Raw genomic sequence first — 22,029 nt, forward strand, 5'->3', positions numbered from 1 at the left:
GCTTCATTTTAACAGCAACTATATTTTCCTTGGCTTAGTTGAACAGAGAGAGTTGAAGTTGAAGACGTTGGTCCGAATCCAGCTAGATCGAAGGAATTTTTTCTAAGTATACGATCATTATATTAATAATTATAACATGGTGGTGAAACATCCCTAATAACTATGTTTTTCATTAAACAGTCCACAAACTATACGGTTTTGAGTCAATGCAATATAGATGTGTAGTCGTTTTATTGTACTTGTTTTTGTAATCTTTTTGATATGTAGTCATTTTGTAACCATACATTTATGGTACAATTCTATCTGATAAATATTCAGTAACAGTAAAGCTTCTTGCAAAACATATCATCTTGGGAAATACTGCCACTGTACTGCCGTCCACTAACTACAACGCGGAAATAGAAAAAATAGACCACAGAATTCTCTTTTGAAAATAGTTAAAATCTAGTTAACGTGTTAGACTTATCGGAACCTAACTGGGCTATAAAACTGGGCTATGGTTTTTTATGATGTCTCAAAAAAAATATTTTGTCACTTAGTGACACACAGTGGCGCATTACCCCTCAGGTCTTTGCGATTTAAATCTCTTAATGGCACATATTTGCCTATGTAATATTGTGCTACAATTATATGCTTACCCAATCAGAAAATTTTAGAGTGTCCAACTGAGTAGCAGAGTCCTCGGCAGCGCCGAGGTCTCTAACACCACTGACCCGCACTCTGGCGAGGAATGAAGCGAGTTCGAGCGCCTCGGCGACCAGCGCCCGGCAGACGGCGCGGTAGTGCGCGGCTGCGCGTGCGGTGTCGCGGTCGCGATCTCGCGCATTCCGGCCTCCAACACCACAATGATACACGCATCGCTGGAAATAACAATATTGTAATAAGGTTTACTATAGTGAACACCTTTCAACCTGTTACTTCAATTAGGTTTACGACGTGGTATCTTTTATTCTTTTATCTATTATTTTCAGTCAAAAATCCCATATTACATATATACAATATGACAGAACACATACAACAATAATGTAAACAAAATAACATATAAGAGTAAAATCATTGACTTACAAATAAATGGACGACGGGTCTAATACAAAAACCACGAAAAAAATGTCCCAAGTCAACCTATTTAAACGTAGTGACATGTCAAGGAATATGAAAAAGCTAAAACGTTGAATTTAAATTGTAATGTCATCGCAGTACTGTCTGATTTTGCTTGCTTCGCTGTCCGTCGAACAAACGAAGACTAAAGCGTGAATGACGCTCTGTATACGATTTTAACGCCCTATAAGTTCGGACACTTTTTAGCGCGGAATCGTCGTCCATATAATTGTAAGTCAATGAGTAAAATAAAGTAATAATAAGATATGACCCGCACCGGTCTTCGTCTATCTCCTGTTTGCATAGCGGTGGATGGAACGTTAGTACCTAAAAATTGGACAAGACCACAAGACGTATCGGCGGAAATAGCTCTCAGTATGCCGTTATCAGAACAACAAATCTGTCCCAAAAGGAAGCAATACGAGCCCAGACACCAGCAAAGAAGTCAGCCAATCCCTTCTCGGCGAACATGTTCATCATAGTTCATTAAACATCTGTATCAATGAAATGGTTTTGTGGTTGCGTAAGCTTTGAAGTTGCCTTTTGAAAATAAAATAGTTACTCTCTTACTGTAAAGTAAACTCATATAGTCATCTGACGTATTTATTACGGGACACGGGCGAGAACATTTTCTAGAAATATTTGAAATATCTCTAATAACAATCAAATGAAACTGATTAGGAATGAGTATTTTTATGAAACGATGTTTAGCCAATCGTTTTTCGAGTTCACGAGCCGGTATCTCCTGTTTTCATGATCAATTATAAAAACAAGTTGAATTCGTTTTTTTAACGTCTAAAAACCGATTTTCCGTAGTCAATATTTCTATATTGGGTATCACTTCACCTTTATTGTAATGATTGTAAAGAATATATGTATAAGCCAGATCGAATGTAATTGAAAGTTCTTAAATTAGCGAGACCTAAAAAAATTAAAACAAAAACTGTCGTCAGAACCTTTGTAATCAACTTTGGGACGGCTCTACTTGCTCGATGCCCTAGATGGACTGCAGCGCTACGCCTTCCGTGTTGTCAACGATCCTCATATAACTGAGCATGCGGAGTCGTTACTTCGCAGATATATAGCGTCTCTTAGCGTATTCTATCGCCTGTACCACGGTGAGTGCTCTGAAGAGTTATTCAACCTTATCCCTTCCTCTGCTTTCCATCAGCGGACCACCCGTGCCGGACTGCGTTGCCACAGTTGGACGGTCAGTTCAATACCGTCCCGCACTAAAAAGTTTGGCATTCGTTTTTATGCCGAACCATCAAATTGTGGAACCAACTCCCGGCGCATGTATTCCCTCCCCTTTATAATATCGGGTCCTTCAAACGTAGTGTGAAGAAGCATTTGGCCAGACCGGCAAAATGATAGTGACGGAGTGAAGATATTTGTGTTTTCCATCCGTTACTCTCATCTCTGGACTGTATTCGCACTTTCCATCAGGCGCGGTGCAGTCATTTTGCCGAGTCACAATAAAAAAATTAAAAAAAAAATTGTTTTACACTTTACCTCTCTTACACATACTTTTCCAAACAGCGTATATCACTTTGCATTATCCTTACAATAAAAATGGACGTACTTATAACTTTGGCGCAAACTAATGATTTACATCAAATCACAGAAAATCAAATTATGTAAATATTTTTTTCCATCCAATTCAATATTATGTTTTATTCAAAGAGTAATCAAATTACATAATGAAATATTCACACTGAGAACGTACAGGAACTCTAGGTGTTGTTCTTTGTAAATAAACATTTGTACACATTTATCATTTGTTTACAATATTTGCTACTCATCCAAAGTACGCAAAAACTATAGTTTTAAACCCCGCAAACGAACTATTTTTAATATCAACCAAAATCTTATTATACAGGCGTATATATTGCTCTATATTTGTATCTTTATGAAGAAGACCAAACAAGGCAGTTTATTTTTATTCCTCTTTTTTATTTCTCCTTTTATTGACGTTAATAAAGGGTACAATAAATAAAAATAGGCAATAAACAAATTGTCTATAAATAAACCTATATAACATTTCCTTAATGTATCACTAAATGAAACATGCTCACGAAGGCCGTATTGGCACACCCCGATTCAATTGGAACTCGAAACAGTATTAATTTATATTCCTAGGACTATAAATCGTCAATCTAGTTTAAGATTGATTGCTTTATTAATCAGAAGACTTAGGACAGCGAACGACCTAGTTGTCTTAGGGCACCACAAACAAACTTTATGAAGAGACTTTAAATTCTGCTTTTAGACATGTGGTACATTAATTAACGGTCTGGAAGTCTTTAAAAAGGCCTATGCTGATCGGAGCAAGGGCAATTTGTTCAGTTGAGGATTTTCGGATGCAACCCGATTGCTTGTAGTGTAATTCAAATTATGACCCACCTGACATCGTGCTGCATGTGCCCTATCATCCACATGCTTGAACATTTAATAGCGGCTACTAATTGCAGTCAGCGTAAATACATTCTAGGCTGCAACAATGTAGGCTATGCCATCAAAGTCAAAGTCAAAGTCAAAGATTATTTATTCCATAGGTAAAATAAATTTACACTTGAAAACGTCACATTTAAGCTACTGCTCGTTCACTACGCTGACCTCCCTGAGAAGAACGAGCAAGAAACTCTAGAGATTGCTGTTTTCAAATAAACTTAAATGTTATGGAATACACTTTGAATCAAATTTGTGTGGATTCTCGAGCCATGTCGTCTTTCCATACATCTTTATCTAACACGTAGTCTTCAATTTTGTAACATGATTTTTCGATCAACATATTTTTAATGTAGTTTTTAAACTTAGGAAATGATAAACTTAATATATGCTCCGGAATCTTATTGTAAAAACGTATACAGTTCCCCATAAAAGAGTTGTTTACCTTGGTTAAACGAAATCGTGGTACATTGAGTTTGGATTTAGCTCTAAGGTTAATATTATGGATATCTTCTTTCCTATTGAAATTATGTATATTTTTATGGGCATATAAAATATTTGAGTAAATGTACTGTGATGCCACAGTCATGATACCAGTCTCCTTAAACGTTTCTCTGAGAGAAACCCGAGAGCCTAGACGGTACACAGAACGAATCGCTCGTTTTTGCAATACAAATATGGTTTAAATATCCGCCGCTTTACCCCACATGAGAATCCCGTAGGACATGATACTATGGAAGTAACTAAAGTAAACTAGTCTAGCAGTACTAACATCGGTAAGCTCACGTATTCTGCGGACTGCGTATGCAGCGGAGCTTAATCATCTGGCCAGGGAAGATACATCGACATGATAGACGATAAATATTCGAGGTGAAAAGATTATGTATAACACGAAAAATACACATTCTCGATAACATTGAACTTAAAATTATTGAATAATTGAGATGTGATGTTGGCGTCGCCTATCAAGGATTCCCTGGACTGCGCATCGTACGAACGTATCCGTCCTAGAAGAATTGCAGTTGCAAAATCACAAACACTTATCTTCCGTCTGTTTGCCCGCATTTTGCAGTTCTTTGGTCACATTGCACGCAGAAGCGCTAGACCGTGATTGTTACGGGCAGGATTGAAGGCAAACGACCTAGAGGTCGGAGTTCGCATCGATGGTGTGACCAGGTGGCTGAAGGTCTAGCAATAACAGTGAGCGTCGCATTCCACCTAGCCAAACACGGAGTGCAGTGGAGAAGATTCATTGACGGTGTACTTCATCAAAGTCACGATCCTATGCTGTGAGGGACCGACAGAGGAGGAGGAGGAACATGTTTCTTATTTGATCTTACCTGTAAAAAGTGTACTGATTATAATTGGGGTGTTGAGCAACCTCGCAATAGACCCAATTTTAGGTTACGAAATTAGTTCAAAAAGCTTTGTAAGACGCAAAACTTCTCATAAGCCGTTTATTCGTTTTAATTCGAAAACTTTTGTTCGATAAAACTAATGATTGACAATTAGTTCAATTAGCCAGGTAACTACTTCATAAACCACTTTATTACGTCTCATCTAAGCGAGCATTAGTAGCCCAGAGAGGCGGCACGTGCTTATGATTTTAACTTCTAAGTTAACGTACATTTGTAAGTGTTTAGTAGGAATACCTGTCTCTAACGGTGAATGAAAACATCGTGAAGAAATCTGCATTGTTAGCCGACTAAAAAAAAAGGCAAAGTTATTATTTTTTTGTTCGAAAGAGGATACATCAATATTGGTCTCATTTAAGAGGGAGCATGCCAAAAAAGTTTTGACGTTGGCTCCACCCAAATTTGTGAAACAAATATATGCCTGAAGTTCGCGTGACATGCGACAGGAGATGTTGAATTTTGCGCATTAAAAGTACCAAATTCGTTTTAGCGGAATAACTCTAAAACTAAGGGGATTAAAAAAAGTCCGTAGTGACAGTTCTCGATCATGCATAAATATAATTAATTATCTAATTTTTGTCCTAATACCTGTAGCATTTCGAGAATGAATCGAAAAAATGTGAAAATTAGAGGTCATTTCGTGATTTTTATCTATCGAGGAAACTTTATTGTTTTATGTTTTTGATTAGTGTCTATGCTTGAATATATCGTGTAGTTACTCATACAATATTTTATTTTTAACTTTAAAGTGGATATACTCCTCTAAAATCAAATCGAAGATTAGGAAATTTTCCTCTGCTCCTTCTTAAGTTCTGTTTTAAAATGTTTACGCCCCGTTTTAAAATTCAATTTTCGTTTTAACTAAATTGAAGTTAAAATACGGTGTAAATATTTTAAAACAATCCTGAAAAACTAAAACATGCTTCCCTGAAAAATTTTTCAAAATGACGCTTTCGCCGTTTCTGCAAAACACCGACGAAATGTTTATATAGAAAGAGTTTCAAATCATTCTTTTCATTACCTTACGAATTAGTAATAATTTGATTACCTATTACACAAAGTATTTATGTGAATTTTATTAAAACGTTCTGGGTTTAGTGAACTACATCCAGATAGCACAAACGCTGTCTTCTGTAAAGTCCATCGAAATTTGCACCAATTTTCTAAATTAAATGCGCGTATTTTGCTGCATATGCAGTACAAATACAAATATCATAGAGTCCATTTTCAACAGCAAAAAAATCAGTAATTTATCGACCGTCTACAACATACAACACAGTTATAGTCTAAACACTATACTTATAGCCTAGAGTTACTAACTCTCAGTTCTTGTAGAACGGTCATTATCAAACACTGGCCATAATTCAATAAATCTAGAATAAACAGTGAGTTATGGTCGGCCTCTTTGTATTATGTCGAGAGATACGAGTTGTTCAACTGTAAATTGTAGCTGCCGATTCCGCTGTACTCGGATACTATCTACCTATTTTGCCGCCTCTGTGGCCGAACGGTTACTATGGTGGTCTGCTACGCAGAGGTCCCAGGTTCGATTCCTAGGCTGGGAGAAATATTTATATGGCATTATATGGAACTTTGGTGTAATTTGTGGTTGTCTATGTATGTATGTGTCCATGGCACCCGCGGCACAGGTTTCCCCTGCGCGGGGCTACGAGTGCGTGCGTTATTTATTAATTATTTATTTCTGCCGTAAAGCAGCAATGCCGTGTTACAGATTGAGGGTAAAGAGAGTGTTCAAAAGCTACCGAATGATGTCAACTTCGATAGCCCAGCAGTTAATGCTGTAAGCGCGAGATGAGGAGTGACTTTATCGGCAGAGCACCTGGCATACGGATTGCCTGAGTGCTAGTACGAATCCAGCCGGATCGTTATTAATGATTATCAATATATTTGTTGTTTCCGGAAGAAGTAGAACTCAAAACAGCAGGAAACTCTAGGGGGTTGCTCTTTGTATATATACATTTGAATACACTTATCATTACAACATTTAATTTAAACATCTTAGATCGAGACTACCTGCTAAACCGGTCACTGTCATGGATTTGACTGTAAGGATTTTTATCAAAATCAGGTTCTTAAAATTTGGCAACACGACGAAGGGCTAAATCAAATCGGGAAAATGTCTTCATTGATGGTGGATAGGGATAATTAGCGCTCTACAGCATGCGCTTCCTTTGCGGAACTCGCAACGCTTATCTCGACTATTACCCGCTATCACAAATCAATAGAGAATTTATAGCGACAACCTAACAAGTTTTAATTGCAATTTATTTTAAAAGCGTGAAGTCAACTTTGTCAACTGGCTTTGCAGCTTTCGTATACGAAGATAAATAATAATTTACAAATAGCACGTTCCGCCTCCCTTTCGACAAAAATAATTCAATCATAGTGAGAAAGAAAAAATAATTAACACACTTTGGACTTTGTAAATCTTATCTGCAACGTCATGATTCCAACACAGCTGGTGTCACATTGGTCTTTTCTTACGAGAGTGAGCCAATATAATTGTAAGGACAGTATGCGGTACGTGCTACTCTGTAAGCGAAGATTCCATTTTTAAAATATAAATAAATTAATTATAATTATACTATTATTTGTAAAGTAAATTCAATTTAATTCTAAATTATTTACTTCATTAATAATAATAATTTTCCGTTAATAAAATTCAATTTAATTGTTATGCAATTTAATGTAATTAGTAATGTTAAATTTATTAATGGGTGTGTCTCAAATTGTCGCAACATAGACATATTTTGTTATTTTGCTATCAAAGAAATGTCTACTTTATTTAGTAGAATTTTTTAGTAGCACTAGAGCTCCTTGTGAAAAAGTTTTTCCACCCTGCCTAATACCCAAGCATTAGTGCGTTACAGTTTTGAAGGGTACGGTTGCTGGTGCAATTATAGGCACATTGGACTTGCAACTTGTATCAGAGTGACGACCGCCGTGGCAGAGCCCCTCACATCTTTGCGATTTAAAGCTCTGAGTGGCACTGCTTCTGTTATGGACAGGCGTGTCGCTGACCACCAGGCGCACGACTTGTTCGTCCGATCACTTGGTATCCTTAAAAAACTATGTTCTAATATTGTATATTGCAAATTGCGCCGCTTGCTGCATCTTCTTTCTCTTCTTTGTTTCAAGAAATTAAATCTTATCATGAATAAGATAAAGTTTACGTAGCTTTGCACGTTTTAATGAATCGCAGCAGCTGCGGCATTTGAGGCAACACTTATATTAAACACGGATATCTCTTTTTTCTTTATCAATTTCTAGAATTAGTTATATCAATAATTTAAGATAAGGTATTGGTTTTACATCGTACCTACAAGAACTTTCGAGAGAGTCGATTGGAGTCCAGCTTACAGCTAGAAAGAAGTATTATCTTATATTAACTTCGGGAGACTTCAGCTTGTTTCCCGATGCCATGTAAACCACTGAAACGAGCTCGGTATTATTGATGAGGCCCGCCCGCGCCGTGCTCTAGTGACCCATTTAGCACAAAACACGGAAAACGAGGAAATTGCGACTCAAACTTATTTCAAAAGAGTAAACGAGTGAATAGACACACGGGGAAGAGTAAAAGTGTGGTGAAGCAACTTATGCTATCTTATTTATTCAAAACAATATTATTTATTCTTAAAATGCTTCTCCACTACTGAGGACATTCATCCGTGGCCAAACGAAACCGCGCTCGTGAGTCCGGTCCACACCCTCATGTTGCGTAACCATGACTTTTTACGTCTTCCAGCGCGTCTCTTGTCTTCAACCTTTCCCATCATTATAATGATGGGAATGTTGAAGCAGTCGGTATCTATCGTGGCGAAACACGTGACCAAGATATGTTATTTTGAGCTTCTTAATGGCATCAGCTGGCGTGAGGTGTTAAAGAGCAGGAGTACTGTCTCGTTCTCGACTTTCTGCATCTAGCTGATACGAAGCACGCGTCGAGACGCATTTTGGTTTCTTCTTCACATAACGATAGGTCAGATATAACAGTGGAGGATGCGGATTCTAAGTTGTACGTAAAGTTTTCGGCTGCACCCACACCCTTTTCATTTTCTTGAAAGACGCTCGGGCGATCTCAATCCGGGTTTTTGTCTTCTGGTCAGAGTCCCATGCTTCATTAAACTGAGCGCCGAGATAATTACTAAGTAATAATTTTAAATATTTTAATTTGTATTTTAATTATTTGTTTTGCGTTACTCTGAGTCTTTTTTTTTAAGTAGAGGCAAACAAGCAGACGAGTCACTTGATGAGAGGTGGTCATTGTCGCCCCTGAACATGTGCAACATCAGATGAGCTGCCTATTTCTTGCCTATCTTTGAGAGCCCTCATTGACACGCTGTTTAAAGAACGAATAAGAAGTTACGCACAAAAATGTGACCTAATCTTAAGACCTACCAATAAATGTGCAATAAATATGCCATAAACAAATTATTTAAATTTTATTTGTTTAAAATATGTTGAACGTATGATGGAAGATAGTATTCAGATAGAACACGTATTTTGGCAAACAAGACATACAAGACTTTACTTAAGTTGAATCGAATTGCCGTTACGACACCAAATACCATTACGACGTGCGCAAAGGTGTTTTTGAGTTCCAAATAATTAGTTAATTAACACCAACAGTTATACGTAATAATATCAAGTAACAATTTACTTTAGTAACAGAAGAGCTCCTTGGAAATAAGTTCGTACAGGGAAGTACTGCCACATTACCTGTTTCTGCCGCCAAACAGTAATCACATTACTTCATCCGGTTTTGTAGGGTGCTGGTGAAATTACAGGTGCAGGCTTTGCGATGTAAAGCACTGACAGCACTGCAACTGTTATGGACAGGCGTGTCGCTTACCACCAGGCGCACGACTAGTTCGCCCCGTCACTTGATATTATAAAAAAACTCATTTCAATAATTTATCTATGAAATTAGTCCATCTCTACTAAAAAGGTAAAAAAATATGAAGCTATTTACAGTAATATCATTTCTACTTTTGATGTCATATAATGATGAAAACTTAAATTAAAAGTGAAACCAAAATGAAAAAAAGAAGATTAAGAATAAGCTGTATAGGCTATAAGGCCCAAAAGCCGTTAAATTTCTCCCAAAAAAAATCAGACCCTTTGTAATATTTTTTCTCATGGTCGTGTTCAAAGTTCGAATCTCTATTATTTTAATTTCTCGTTAAATAAAACACTTTATCTTAGTATAACTCGTTTTAATTCACCACTGACCAGATACATCGCCCTAATTTCGTATAAAAAGACATTACGCAACCCTAATTTCCCGCCACGTCAAACGTTTGTCGTAAAATGCCGCCAGAGGCGCTATTACAACCCGATTTGGAAGACAATAAATTGACCAACTCTTAATTTGAATCGCTCACATTTCTGTTTTATATATTTGTGAATATTTAGCATCAATACCTCTCTCTAACGGTGAAAACATGAAATTTGCATGTCGGAAAAGGTTCACTGACCTTGGGAGACTTTTGAAGTCTCGAACCTATATTGGGTCAGCGTGATGGTCTTTGACCTAAACCCTCTATTGCTATTATAACCTTTGACATGGTATGAATTATGGAATTTTGTTGAATCTTAAACGATCAATAAAAAGCCTTAACAATTTCTATATAAGATAAATATCCGAAGTGCAGTTTTATCGAAAAGTTTCTCTAAGAGCTTCTTGAAAATAATTATTTCTCATAAAAAACGGTTACTTTAGACGAAGCAAGTCATAAATCTATAAAATGTCACTGCGACAGCACCACTTTAGCAATTTTTTCAGAAAAATAAATAAAAAAATATGAAGGAAACTTCTATCCAACGTTAGAAAAATACTACTATTGCTTGGCGCCTAAAAAATAAACGGCTGCTCTCTATAATGAGATGCCATTTTGGATACGGTCGTTAAATGTATAAATTATATTCTTAAAAACCTTTTGGTTAATACCTTTCTTACACATTCACGCAAAATACGTTAAATAATTGTTTATTTTAAACTTCTGTTTTCAAAATCAAGCATGAGAAAATAATCCGAAAATAATCCTAGTTTATTATAATGATTTTTATATTTTTGCAATGGCATTTTCTGCTTAGTAATAAAACATGTGATAATCTGATTACCAAGGTACTTATTTCTTATGATATTTTCTTCTCATTAAGAATTTAATTTGCATTATAAAGTTATATTTTAAATTCCGAACGGTTTCAAGCATTCGAGCGACTAGGTACATGATTCATATACCTGCCCGCAGACCGTTTCCATGGAAAAAAAACGCTTTTTTAACCGACTTCAAAGAAAGAGGAGGTTCTCATTCAACTGTATGGTTTTTTGTATGTATGTTACGCGATAATTCCGGCTTTGTGAACGGATTTTGAGGATTCTTTTTTTTATTGGAAAGAAGGTGTAATATTTCCACCTCTAAGTGCGCGTTCCCACTACATCGTGACGACAGATTGTCGTGCAGTTTACAGTGTCGTGGCTTGTATATTTAAATGAAGTTGTTCACATATAGCACGACACGATTAACTGTCGTTCACGATTTTTTATCGTTACAACGACAAACTGTCGTCACAGTGAGAACAGCTAGAACGACAGTCGTCTGACGATAAGAAAACGTCACGATAAAAACGTGACGACAGATTGTCGTAGCTCCTATTGTCGTCACGATCTAGTGGGAACAGTTAGTCACGACAGTCGTTCAACTATAAAAAATCGTCCACGACAGATAGTCGTGATATGGGAACAGGCTAGACACGACAGTCGTCCAACGATAATAAAACGTGACGACATAGTGGGAACGCGACCTAAGGGTGACAAACTAGTGGACGAATCCGGCTTCGCGTACTTTCCGGTGACCGATTTCAATAAAACTTGGGAAATAGATGTTATTCCACGAACTTTTAAGGTCGGTTTTTTTAGTAGGTACTCTGTACTAATTAAATTTAAAAATTCCAACATCGTGTCTTTTGTTTATTTGAATATGAAATCCGCGTCTGTAGTCATTATGGAATAATTTGCATATGTGAAGCAAAATTGGTGAAAGGTTGTTTTGCGCGATTTCTTCAAACAACCGTACTATACTTTACCAAACATTATTAAACACAGTGATATGGAATTAATTTTAATATCTTTTATTTCGAAAGTATGGTTCTTTTCTATTTTTACCATTTGTAGAGTTTTATGTAAACGGTAATATTGACGTAATTACATAAAAGTCGCGATAGACATCGAGAAAATTCGATAACCACGAACACTTCCGAACGCTATTGCCGCTTCTATAAATTATCGTATTTGGTAATCATAACACTTATCGATACGTAATCGTATTAAGCCGGTGAAAACCTTTAAATCCATATAATACGATCGAAATAAACGTGCGTTTCGCGCCAACCGCGGCAGTCACGAAATAAAACGCCTTTTTCGCTTAAAGTTTTTTCTGTTCAGCTCAAGCCAATTCCGCACCAAAAATTGAGATGACTCCCTTTATTTATTTACAATAAATTACATACACTCATCAATATCCAAACGCAATAGTAACCTTACTGCTAAGTGGATAGTATTAAATTAATATGATTAAAAAATACAATTGATGCAATAAATCAAACAAAATTGAAAAATTACATAAAATTAAATACGTTGAAGTACATTATTATAATACAATTACTGCAATATTATTATTATTATACTGAAATATTTTTCAAGTCACATAATACTGCTGTCTCTAGTCAAAGTTTCAAGGTAGTGTCCCGCGGAAACTACGAACTTAACTTCCGCGCATGTAAATATGTCCAACGAGGAGTCAAAAAGAAGCATGTGGTAAGCGACACACCTATCCATAACAATTGCAATGCCACTCAGAGTTTTAAATCGCAGAGATCTGTGGGGCACTACCACTGCGCCCGTCACCCTGAGCAATAAGTTGACGACTCCCATGTGCCTGCAATTTCACCAGCACCCTTAGCCTTCGAAACCGAAACGCAATAACGTGTGCATTTGTGCTTGGCGACAGAATCACAAGGAGTTCTGCTGCTACTAAAACTTATGTCAACCATTACGAAATTTTAATTACACCATGTTTAACGTTATCTAAGATAATGTAGGTTTATTACGCGCCAAATAATAATGGTTGTTTCCCAATGTTTGATAAAAGATTCCGACTCATCCGAAGAACAGAGTCCTACGTGATTATACAGCAAAAAGAGGATAAATACATAATATCATTATTCAAAACAAGGTCAAGCTATAGGTGTTTATCAGAATTTTTGTATCGTAGTTCCTTTTGGAAATATAAAGTCGAACATCGACCGATCTGATATCCACAGCGAAGAACAACGAATACAATGTAGTGCCCTAAAAATAAACAATCGCAGGACTTTGTTCTACGAATGACTCGATTTTTGAACCCTTTACAACATGCAGGTTCTATCACGATATTTTCCTTCACCGATGGCAAGATACATATATTGGTACTAATAATTCACAAATGTTAACTTTGATATTAAAGTCATAGGTACAATGCTGTCCGCATTGTATCTATGACTTTACAGGAATTCGAACCGCCGCCTTTTTTAACCGACTTCAAAAAAAGAGGAGGTTCTCAATTCAACTGCATGTTTTTTTGTTGTATGTATGTTACGCGATAACTCCGGTATTTATGAACCGACTTTCATGATTATTTTTTTGTTGGAAAGAGGGTACCTCCATAGTGGTCCCATATAATTTTGAAGAAAATCATCCACCTCTAAGGGTGGCTGTTAACGCATGAAGATTCATTTTTATAAATAGCGCTTAAATTTTATTATTAGGAGCAATTATTTTAATGGTTGATTTTGCTATTCTCCAATTCAAGGCGTTTTTCTCTCAATATAGGTACTTTGAGTAGTGAGAACCGATTTTTATTGTCTTCTATGTCAAGTTCCGTATAGTGGCGAACTAGGGGATGAATCCGGGTTTGCGCATTTTCCGGTAACCGATTTCAATAAAACTTGGTAATTATATGTTATTCCACGTACTTTTGAGGGCGGTTTTTTTACTCTGTACTGAGATTATTTTTGGATGATAATAAGTAACGGGACGAACAATTCGTGCGCCTGACGGTAAGCTACACGTGTATACGTAATATTTGCAGTGCCACTCAGAGCTTTAAATCAAGAATCTTAGGGGCACTACCACTGCGCCCGTCAACCTGTGACACAAGTCGACAAGACCCATGTGCCTGTCATTTCACCGGCACCCTTCAAAACCGGAATGCAGCCGGATTACCTTTTAATACTACAAGTACAAGTAACCTTCCTCCTACTGGACTACCACAGCTGTTGTTGCATTGAATTGTTAGAACGTTAGAGCTCCTTGTGATTCGTTCGTCCAGGGAGGTACTGCCTTGTTTGCATTACAGCGTTCGACATGGGACTACATCGGACTTGCGACCAGACGAACGATTTCTTCCGTCAGTTGGTATCATAAAAAAATAAATATAAATAAAATAGTATGTATCTATTCCACCAAGTTTCCCACAAGCATTACGAAAACCCTATAAAACCAAAACAGAAAAGCCGTTTCTCTTACATCCATTACCCGTATCACAAAGTAACTCTAAATGCATAATATAAACTCATTTCCCCACATATCTAGTTAAACCACTCACAGTATAACCATAAAAGCATAATCCTATATATCTACATCTGATTCAGTTAACATTAAGGAGTAGTTGAGATTTTATTATTATTTGAATAATACAAATCGACTCATCCGAAGAACAGAGTCCGATGTGATTAAATAGCGAAAAGAGAATAAGTGTGTTACGAAAATAATTTCCTTGTTCAAACTAAGGCCTACGTTAAGGTGTTTTGAGAATTTATATATCTTATTTCATTTCGGAAATATAAAATCGAACAACGGCCGATCTGACATCCACAGCGAAGACGAACGAACGAAATGTACTATGTCCTGAGAACAAGTAGTCTTGCATATAGATCTTTGTTCTACGGATGAGTCGAAATAGAGACAACGGGAACGATTGCTTATTGCGTAAATGTAAATAAAAAATATTGCTTGCGGCAATAATGGTCTTTTCAAATTTCTTCTGTATAAAATGTCTAATAACGCAGTATTCAATTCATGTAATAATACCTATCACCAAATGTTAAGTTATATGTTATAATTTAGTGTTAGCCCACAGCAGTACTTTCGTGCCATCTTGTCCTATATAATCTCAGACAATGTACTAAAAAAACCGACATCAAAAGTTCGTGGAACTACATCTATGTGCCAAGTTTTATTGAAATAGGTTACAGGAAAGTGCGCAAAACCGGATTCAGACTTGACACAGGAGATAATAAAATGTAAAATTAAAAAATAAAATTAAAGTATATTGAGAAAGAGAAACGCCTTCAATTGGAGCATAGCAAAATTAACCATTAAAATAATTGCTTCTTGTAAAATTTAGGCGCTATTTATAAAAATAAATCTACTTTTTCAATCAATTTGCTACTCCATATCGTTAGAAAAATTATGTTGACACTCCGCCCCCCACGCGCAGCTACCCCAGGAACCGATTCCGTTAAGCGGTAGCCCTATACATTAATCAATCCACCAGCCCTCCTTTCTCACTACGCGTTCGACCCTTTCTAAGAACACTCTCGATTTGATCCGAGAAAGAAATTACGAAAGAAACTCCAATAAACATAATATGTAACGAAGTCTTAATAGATATATCAAAGGTTCGTAGCCCTGTAACCCGATCTGTAAGCTAATGACTTCCTAATATGAGAAACAGTGAAAGCCGTATCCATCGCAGCCAACCGAGTTATATGATGCAATCGTCATCTCATATTATGGACATCATATGGACATACATTATGTTTCGTTTATATTGACGCCGTGATGTTCTTTGTGTTAGTATTTAACGATAAACGCCACTTTTTAAACTTTTCAAATAATATATTCATAGCACTTAACATTCTTAACGCGCCAAAATCAGAAGAATGTCAATCAAGCTGTTTTTTAATTTTCGTTTACCATCAGTGAGACGTTCAGAAATCAGACCTTTACTTTTACAACAATAATAAAATAAAATGACTGTAATATTTCTTAACGAGAACTGACTATAAATTCTGTAATAAATATTTAACAAATATTTTACATTTATTTAAGTCAAATTTTAGCTGAAAATAACAATTTTTGCATATTATTATCAGGGATCTGACATCCTCCACAGCTTGAATTTATTTTGTAACTTGTGGTATAACAACCTGTTTTTGTTTAGGTACAGGGCGAAAAGCACACTTCAGATGGGGGTGGCAGAAAAGTAATCTACATAAGTACCAAATAAAAGACGATCATGGCTACTTTTTTCCAACATCTCTGCAAGGAAAATACACATATTTCATTTGTTTGAAAGGATCGTAAGTCTTTAAAAAGAACTGTTGCTCATTTTTAAACATTTTATTTTTTTCCGACCATGTCATCCATATAAGATAAAACGTAGTAGTTATATTCTCAGTGGGCGTAAATCGTAATAAACAAAAGAATGGTCACGAATTTTGAAAACAAAAAGAATAAACAGCGGACATGTCTCGTTAGTGGCCAATATCATTTTTTTCATAGGAAAGTCAAAAGAGATACTTTTTTTTATACTTTTCAGCCGCCCCACGTATCCACGCCAATGTCTGGGACATCGCGTAACATGCACACAAATAAAAAAGGAAAAATTACATTCGAATTTTGAACCACCTCCTTTTTTAAAGTCAGTTGAAACATTAAAAATTAAGCTCAATAAATAGCAAGCAATTTACACTTGAAATAGTTAAAAATTCTATTCATTCGTAAGGCAAATTTCACTTTGTCGAATAAGTAAGAAACCCTGAGGGTGGCTAATTCTAAATAAATATTTTTTCATCAAAACCTTTCAGATCAAATCCATTTAGAGCAAGAATTAAAGTCATATATACTCGAACATACGACTGACAGCTATACGCTTTATTAGTTAGTAAAGTATCCACGGTTACATTTAACACGATGTCATGATCGCCACTAATGTAGTCGTGAGATATCATATGAATGATGGCTCCAAGGCTGTTTCTTTGAATTCAATATATTGCATTCTGGAAGGCATTTTCAATAGCTCACGTTTATGGATTTTGCAATAGCTACAATTCTATTAATACTGCCACGCAACTAATACAGAAAGATGAGAGATCCCACTTTGTCGAAACTGTCTTGGCCAGCACATAGGTAAATTGCACAATCTACTATCGGAATTATTTATTTATTTATTTGGTAAACCAACATATAAAAATATTTGACATAAAAGAAAATACAATACAAATGTTCCTCATTGTACACCAAAATGGAAATAAATACAATACAATTAGATTAAAACAAAATAAGCGGTGGTGCAAGGGGCGGCTTTAAGCGATTTCTACCATACAACCTTTGTATGGAAGTAATTATTATAACCCACACGAAAAAGACGTCGGTGTGTGAAGGTTTTGTAATCGATAGATAAAAAATAGATAAATAAAAAATAAATCCAATACATGTATATGAATATCATAAACTACTATATATTCTTACATTTCGACTCATCCGTAGAACAAAGACCTATGTGCAAGACTGCTTATCTCAGGACATTATACATTTCGTTCGCTGTTCTTAGCTATTGGATATCAGATCGACTATTGATCGATTTTATATTTCCGAAACGGAATAATACATCAAATTACGAAAACACCTACAGCTAGGCCTCATTTTGAATAAGGAGATTATGTATTTATCCTATTTTCGTTGTATAATCACATCGGACTTTGTTATTCGGATGAGTCGATTACGATACATTTTCACAAATTTCGTAATAAACCATAATACTTTTAAAACATAAGTAAGTAGTTCAAGTCACACTAAAATTAGTTAGTATTCTTTGAACGTATTTTTGGCAAGATTTCGCTTGTTGAATAGTCAAAGGTAGAGCGCTGTAAAGACAACAAGTAAGGCACAGTTCTTATGTTATATATGTGCCAATTCAATCAACATTACTCAATACATACACAGATAAAAAATGAAATTAAAAAAATGCCGTTACTAAGCCATCACTCTACCGATATGCATGAAATTTTAAACTAGCATAAAAATACAATTCCACGGGTCGTGACAAAGCTCAAGTTTTGAATTTCGATCTATGACCTGAGATAATAAAGGTCAAAGGTCATCTGATGGGAAAAAATATTCAACTGTAAAACTTTTCGCGCGTAAGAAATACTGACACGCTTCGGTAAGGAATCGACATTCTGCCGAATCTATAGAGTAAGTATCTATGAAATAGAATATATAAATCGAGGTACCTAAGGCTCTATAGTTGATGCTCGTTGACTTTGTCTATAGCGATAATGTACAGAGAATCCAGTAGTGATTTTAAGTGTTAGTGCTTTGGGTTAAGAGCCAATTTGCCATGTGGCCATTCTATAACTAATTTTTGTAGAGAACGTACCCCCATATTGGGACCATGTGAACGAGATACAGAGCAAATACAATCTCCTATTATAATTCATGAACAACTGATAATCTACAGTGGCAACAAGCAACGCGTCGTCGATACAGATTGAAACACGTGTGTGGGCAGTCAACACACTACCTTATTGCAGCTATGCGCACGAGACGGATAAGGATCGTCTCCGAGTGAAAGTTCCGTGTCTTCCACCAAAGGCATGATCATCAGAACTTTTAAAATTATTATTTGGGTGCTCATAAAGATAGCACGGCGTGAATGTAACGCAAAGCGCTACATCGAAAGCTTTTCCGATGTAAGTAGCATGGTTGTGACGTAATAACTTTTTAAATGCACAATACTTTTTCTCGTGTCGGTTTCTACTTCGAAGTAAATTAAGCTTTCACGAAAATTGCATTGCTTTATAATTAAAACATGTGGATGACGTCTATGCATTAATTTATCTGGAACACTCTCCTTTCTATGACATACATAGTGAACATGCAGGAGATGCAATGGCTGCAGGACATACCAACAATAACAAATGAAGGCATGGATTAATTATATAGGCGAACACATTTAACAACAACAAAAACGTTTTAGATGTCTCTGTAATAAGTAAACAAACATAGACGGTCTTTAAATTTTCCATGCGTTCTATTTTGGAGTATTCAAGTTCTTGCAAGGCACCTTTCCGATGTCACGTATTGCATTTTTTTGAAAAGCATAGTTTAAAATAAATGTAACTTACGTCAACAACATCTCGAAGCGTGAACCGTCTCCGGCGGCGCCGGCGCCGCGGCGCAGGCTCCGCGTCCCGCTCAATTCCCTCATCATCGGTGTCCGCTCGTCCAACTTCTGACGTCATTGAACCTTCAGAAAGAGTTCCACCTTCATCTTCTTCGTCTGTAAAAGACAAAAGATTATTTCAATGTATAGACATGACATTAGTAAACAAATAAATCGAAAAGTTGCCCTTTAAGATATATGTACCAATACATATTTTATGGTCATGTATCACGAATTCCATATATACTAACAAGATGAAATTCGCCAAGAGCGGAGCCTAAACCGACCTTGGCGGACACGTGTGGTCAGATTAAGTGTTGCACATTTAATCGATCACGATCCGTTACACTTATTGACACCCGACGCCAACGAGGCGATAACTTGCGCAAGCGCATATTTGCGCTTTGTGCGCAGCCGCCGCGGGGTGATCGATCTGTTAAAAGCTTCACTCTTGACACTGCTCGCGGATTAATAAGACAATAGTCCATTATAGTTTAGTTGTGGTAATTAAAGTTGTCTCGAATCATGCAATTCTTCGATAAAATTGATTGTAAACGTTTCTTTCGTTTCAATCGGAGCATGAATGGGTTCATGGTCAACACTGGAGATATAAAAACAATGTAGGCTCCAATAATTTTGCAACAATATTTTGTCTATATAATAATAATCTCTAGAAGTTAGAAGTTCTTCTAAAGAAGGAAGAAGAAGAAGCCGTGACCACGAGTACCTGTAAAAACACCCGAAACATTGGTTTGTTTAAAAAAACAAATATATGCGCTTTAGATCCGGAAAAAAATAGTTTCATTTTCAAATTAAAATTTGTAAAAAAAATTTAGAAAAAAGTAGCAATTTTAAGAACATCATCAATCAGTTCATTCATTTTTCAAAAAGCGTTGAAATACGAAAAGGATCACAGACCAATTACCTATCTTGAAACTAAATTACTTTGTTCACCAAAAATAGACGAAACAAAACAAAGATCCTGAACCCTCTCATTTTTTATGACCCATCAATCAGCATCAAGCATACAATAGATCACATTCCTCCGTAACAGTGTTCATAAATACATCAGTTCCAAGTTAGAAGCGAAGGTTTTAAAGTTTATTATCATGGCATGCTTACTTTCGTAGGCAATAAACATGACATTAGTAATGCAGTAGCATGAACTAAGGTTTTTAGATGAGTGGATTGCCACAGCTAAATTTCATTGTCTGTAAATAATGAAGAAGACTGAACAATAATATAAAAAGATAAACTATTTAGAGTTAATAATGGAAGTAATGAAACAAACAAGTTTCATCATCATGAAATAAAATAACGAAAATAACATACTTCCATTCAAAAGTCACAACAAAGTTGGTATATATAATGGAGATGAAAAACAAGACCAACGTTACATACATATAAATCAAGGGTATCGAATTGCATAAACAAAATATTTGCATAATAAAGCTATCAGTAAAAATTACAGGAACAAATGTTTTATGAAACTTTAGAATCTTGATAACAAAAGGTTGATTTTAACGAATTCGTTCTATAAAGAGATATTATCATTATTTGCATTTACCTGGCTTAAGATAACAACTTGATCATGGTAAAATATGCTCAATCGAAGGATGGGTGAAAGTGGTTGGATTAAGAAAAAACGGGATCAGTGGACCTAGAGGTCCAATATAAATATGATTTTGCAAACTCAATGTTCATACAAGCTACCTAAAGTTTTACGATTGATTCAATAGACATTGTTCCATAGTATAATAATTTCAATAATGACAACTCAAAATGTCTAAATTTGCATTAACTGTGTCCAATCAATTTCAGTTTCTCTTGCTACGTTGCTGTCAATTTCGTATTGTCTGTTTACATAATTATTTCGAATACGAATTTAAAGTGAAATTAAAATTACTAATCATATTTCCGTTTACGTATCAGTATTTCGACATTTTGATAATGCGAAGCAATCATTCTTAATGTAATATTTCGTACCTATATCGAGTTTTTTTTTCGCAATCGCTTAATGAAAATACAATTTTTCGGATCTAACTAAATCTTTACAAGGCTATTTACAAATTCCAAGCTCGCGATTTTAGTTTTATTCCCAATTAATCGTTAGATCCTTCTTATTGTCCTCAATCAAAAGGAAGTAAGTAATATGAAAACTTGAACAAGTTCCAAAAGTGTATTGTTGTTGTGATACGAAAACTTTCAACTACTGTCATTACTTGCTATTGCATCTATAATCGATGCTTTGATTTGTATTCAGTATCTAGATTATCCTTCTCTCGAATTCAGTCGTTTATTTTCCTTGTGAACTCCGCACCCGCTTCCCAGACCTCTGGCGGCTTTAATCCACATGATGTCGTCACCGTCGTCGGCGCCAGGCGCTCTGCTGATAAATTGCCATAACCGACTACGGCCAACGGGTTGCGTAACGCTCTTATATTGGCACGACATTCTGACTCAGACATGATCGCCTGGTACTTCAAATCTTTGCTAATCATTTTCCTTTGTTTGTTATTTGTAAAATAATACCCTGTAATTCGAACACGTTTTTATGCTAATTACACTAAGTGGTAGTGTCACTTCTTTATAAAACGAATAATAAAGCATCTCTGTCTCCACACTGTGTTTTTTATTTACATTATTCTTTTAACTACATTTCAGTTTGGTACGCAAATTCTCAAACATATATACATACATAAGGTATATCTTCCCTGTGTTGTTATAAATTGCGACGGGCGTTCTCGCCGCATATAAATTGCCATAACCACCGG

General features: G+C 35.9%; 1 protein-coding gene across 3 annotated transcripts in view; it reads right to left on the reverse strand.

Annotated features, from left to right (window-relative positions):
• LOC113226213 (protein spire) overlaps nucleotides 1-22,029 on the reverse strand; it is a 284,542-nt gene that overhangs the window by 91,207 nt on the left and 171,306 nt on the right. For all 3 annotated transcript variants that reach the window (XM_026458778.1, XM_026458777.1, XM_026458779.1), the window contains exons 4-5: nucleotides 19,218-19,372; nucleotides 639-860 (exon numbers count right to left, since the gene is read on the reverse strand). In XM_026458778.1, the coding sequence (XP_026314563.1) occupies nucleotides 639-860; nucleotides 19,218-19,372 (377 nt within the window). The remainder of the gene's footprint in view (nucleotides 1-638; nucleotides 861-19,217; nucleotides 19,373-22,029) is intronic.

The sequence above is a fragment of the Hyposmocoma kahamanoa genome, unplaced genomic scaffold (genome assembly GCF_003589595.1).
Source record: "Hyposmocoma kahamanoa isolate Upper Pololo Valley unplaced genomic scaffold, ASM358959v1 182, whole genome shotgun sequence".
Lineage (NCBI taxonomy): Eukaryota > Metazoa > Arthropoda > Insecta > Lepidoptera > Cosmopterigidae > Hyposmocoma > Hyposmocoma kahamanoa.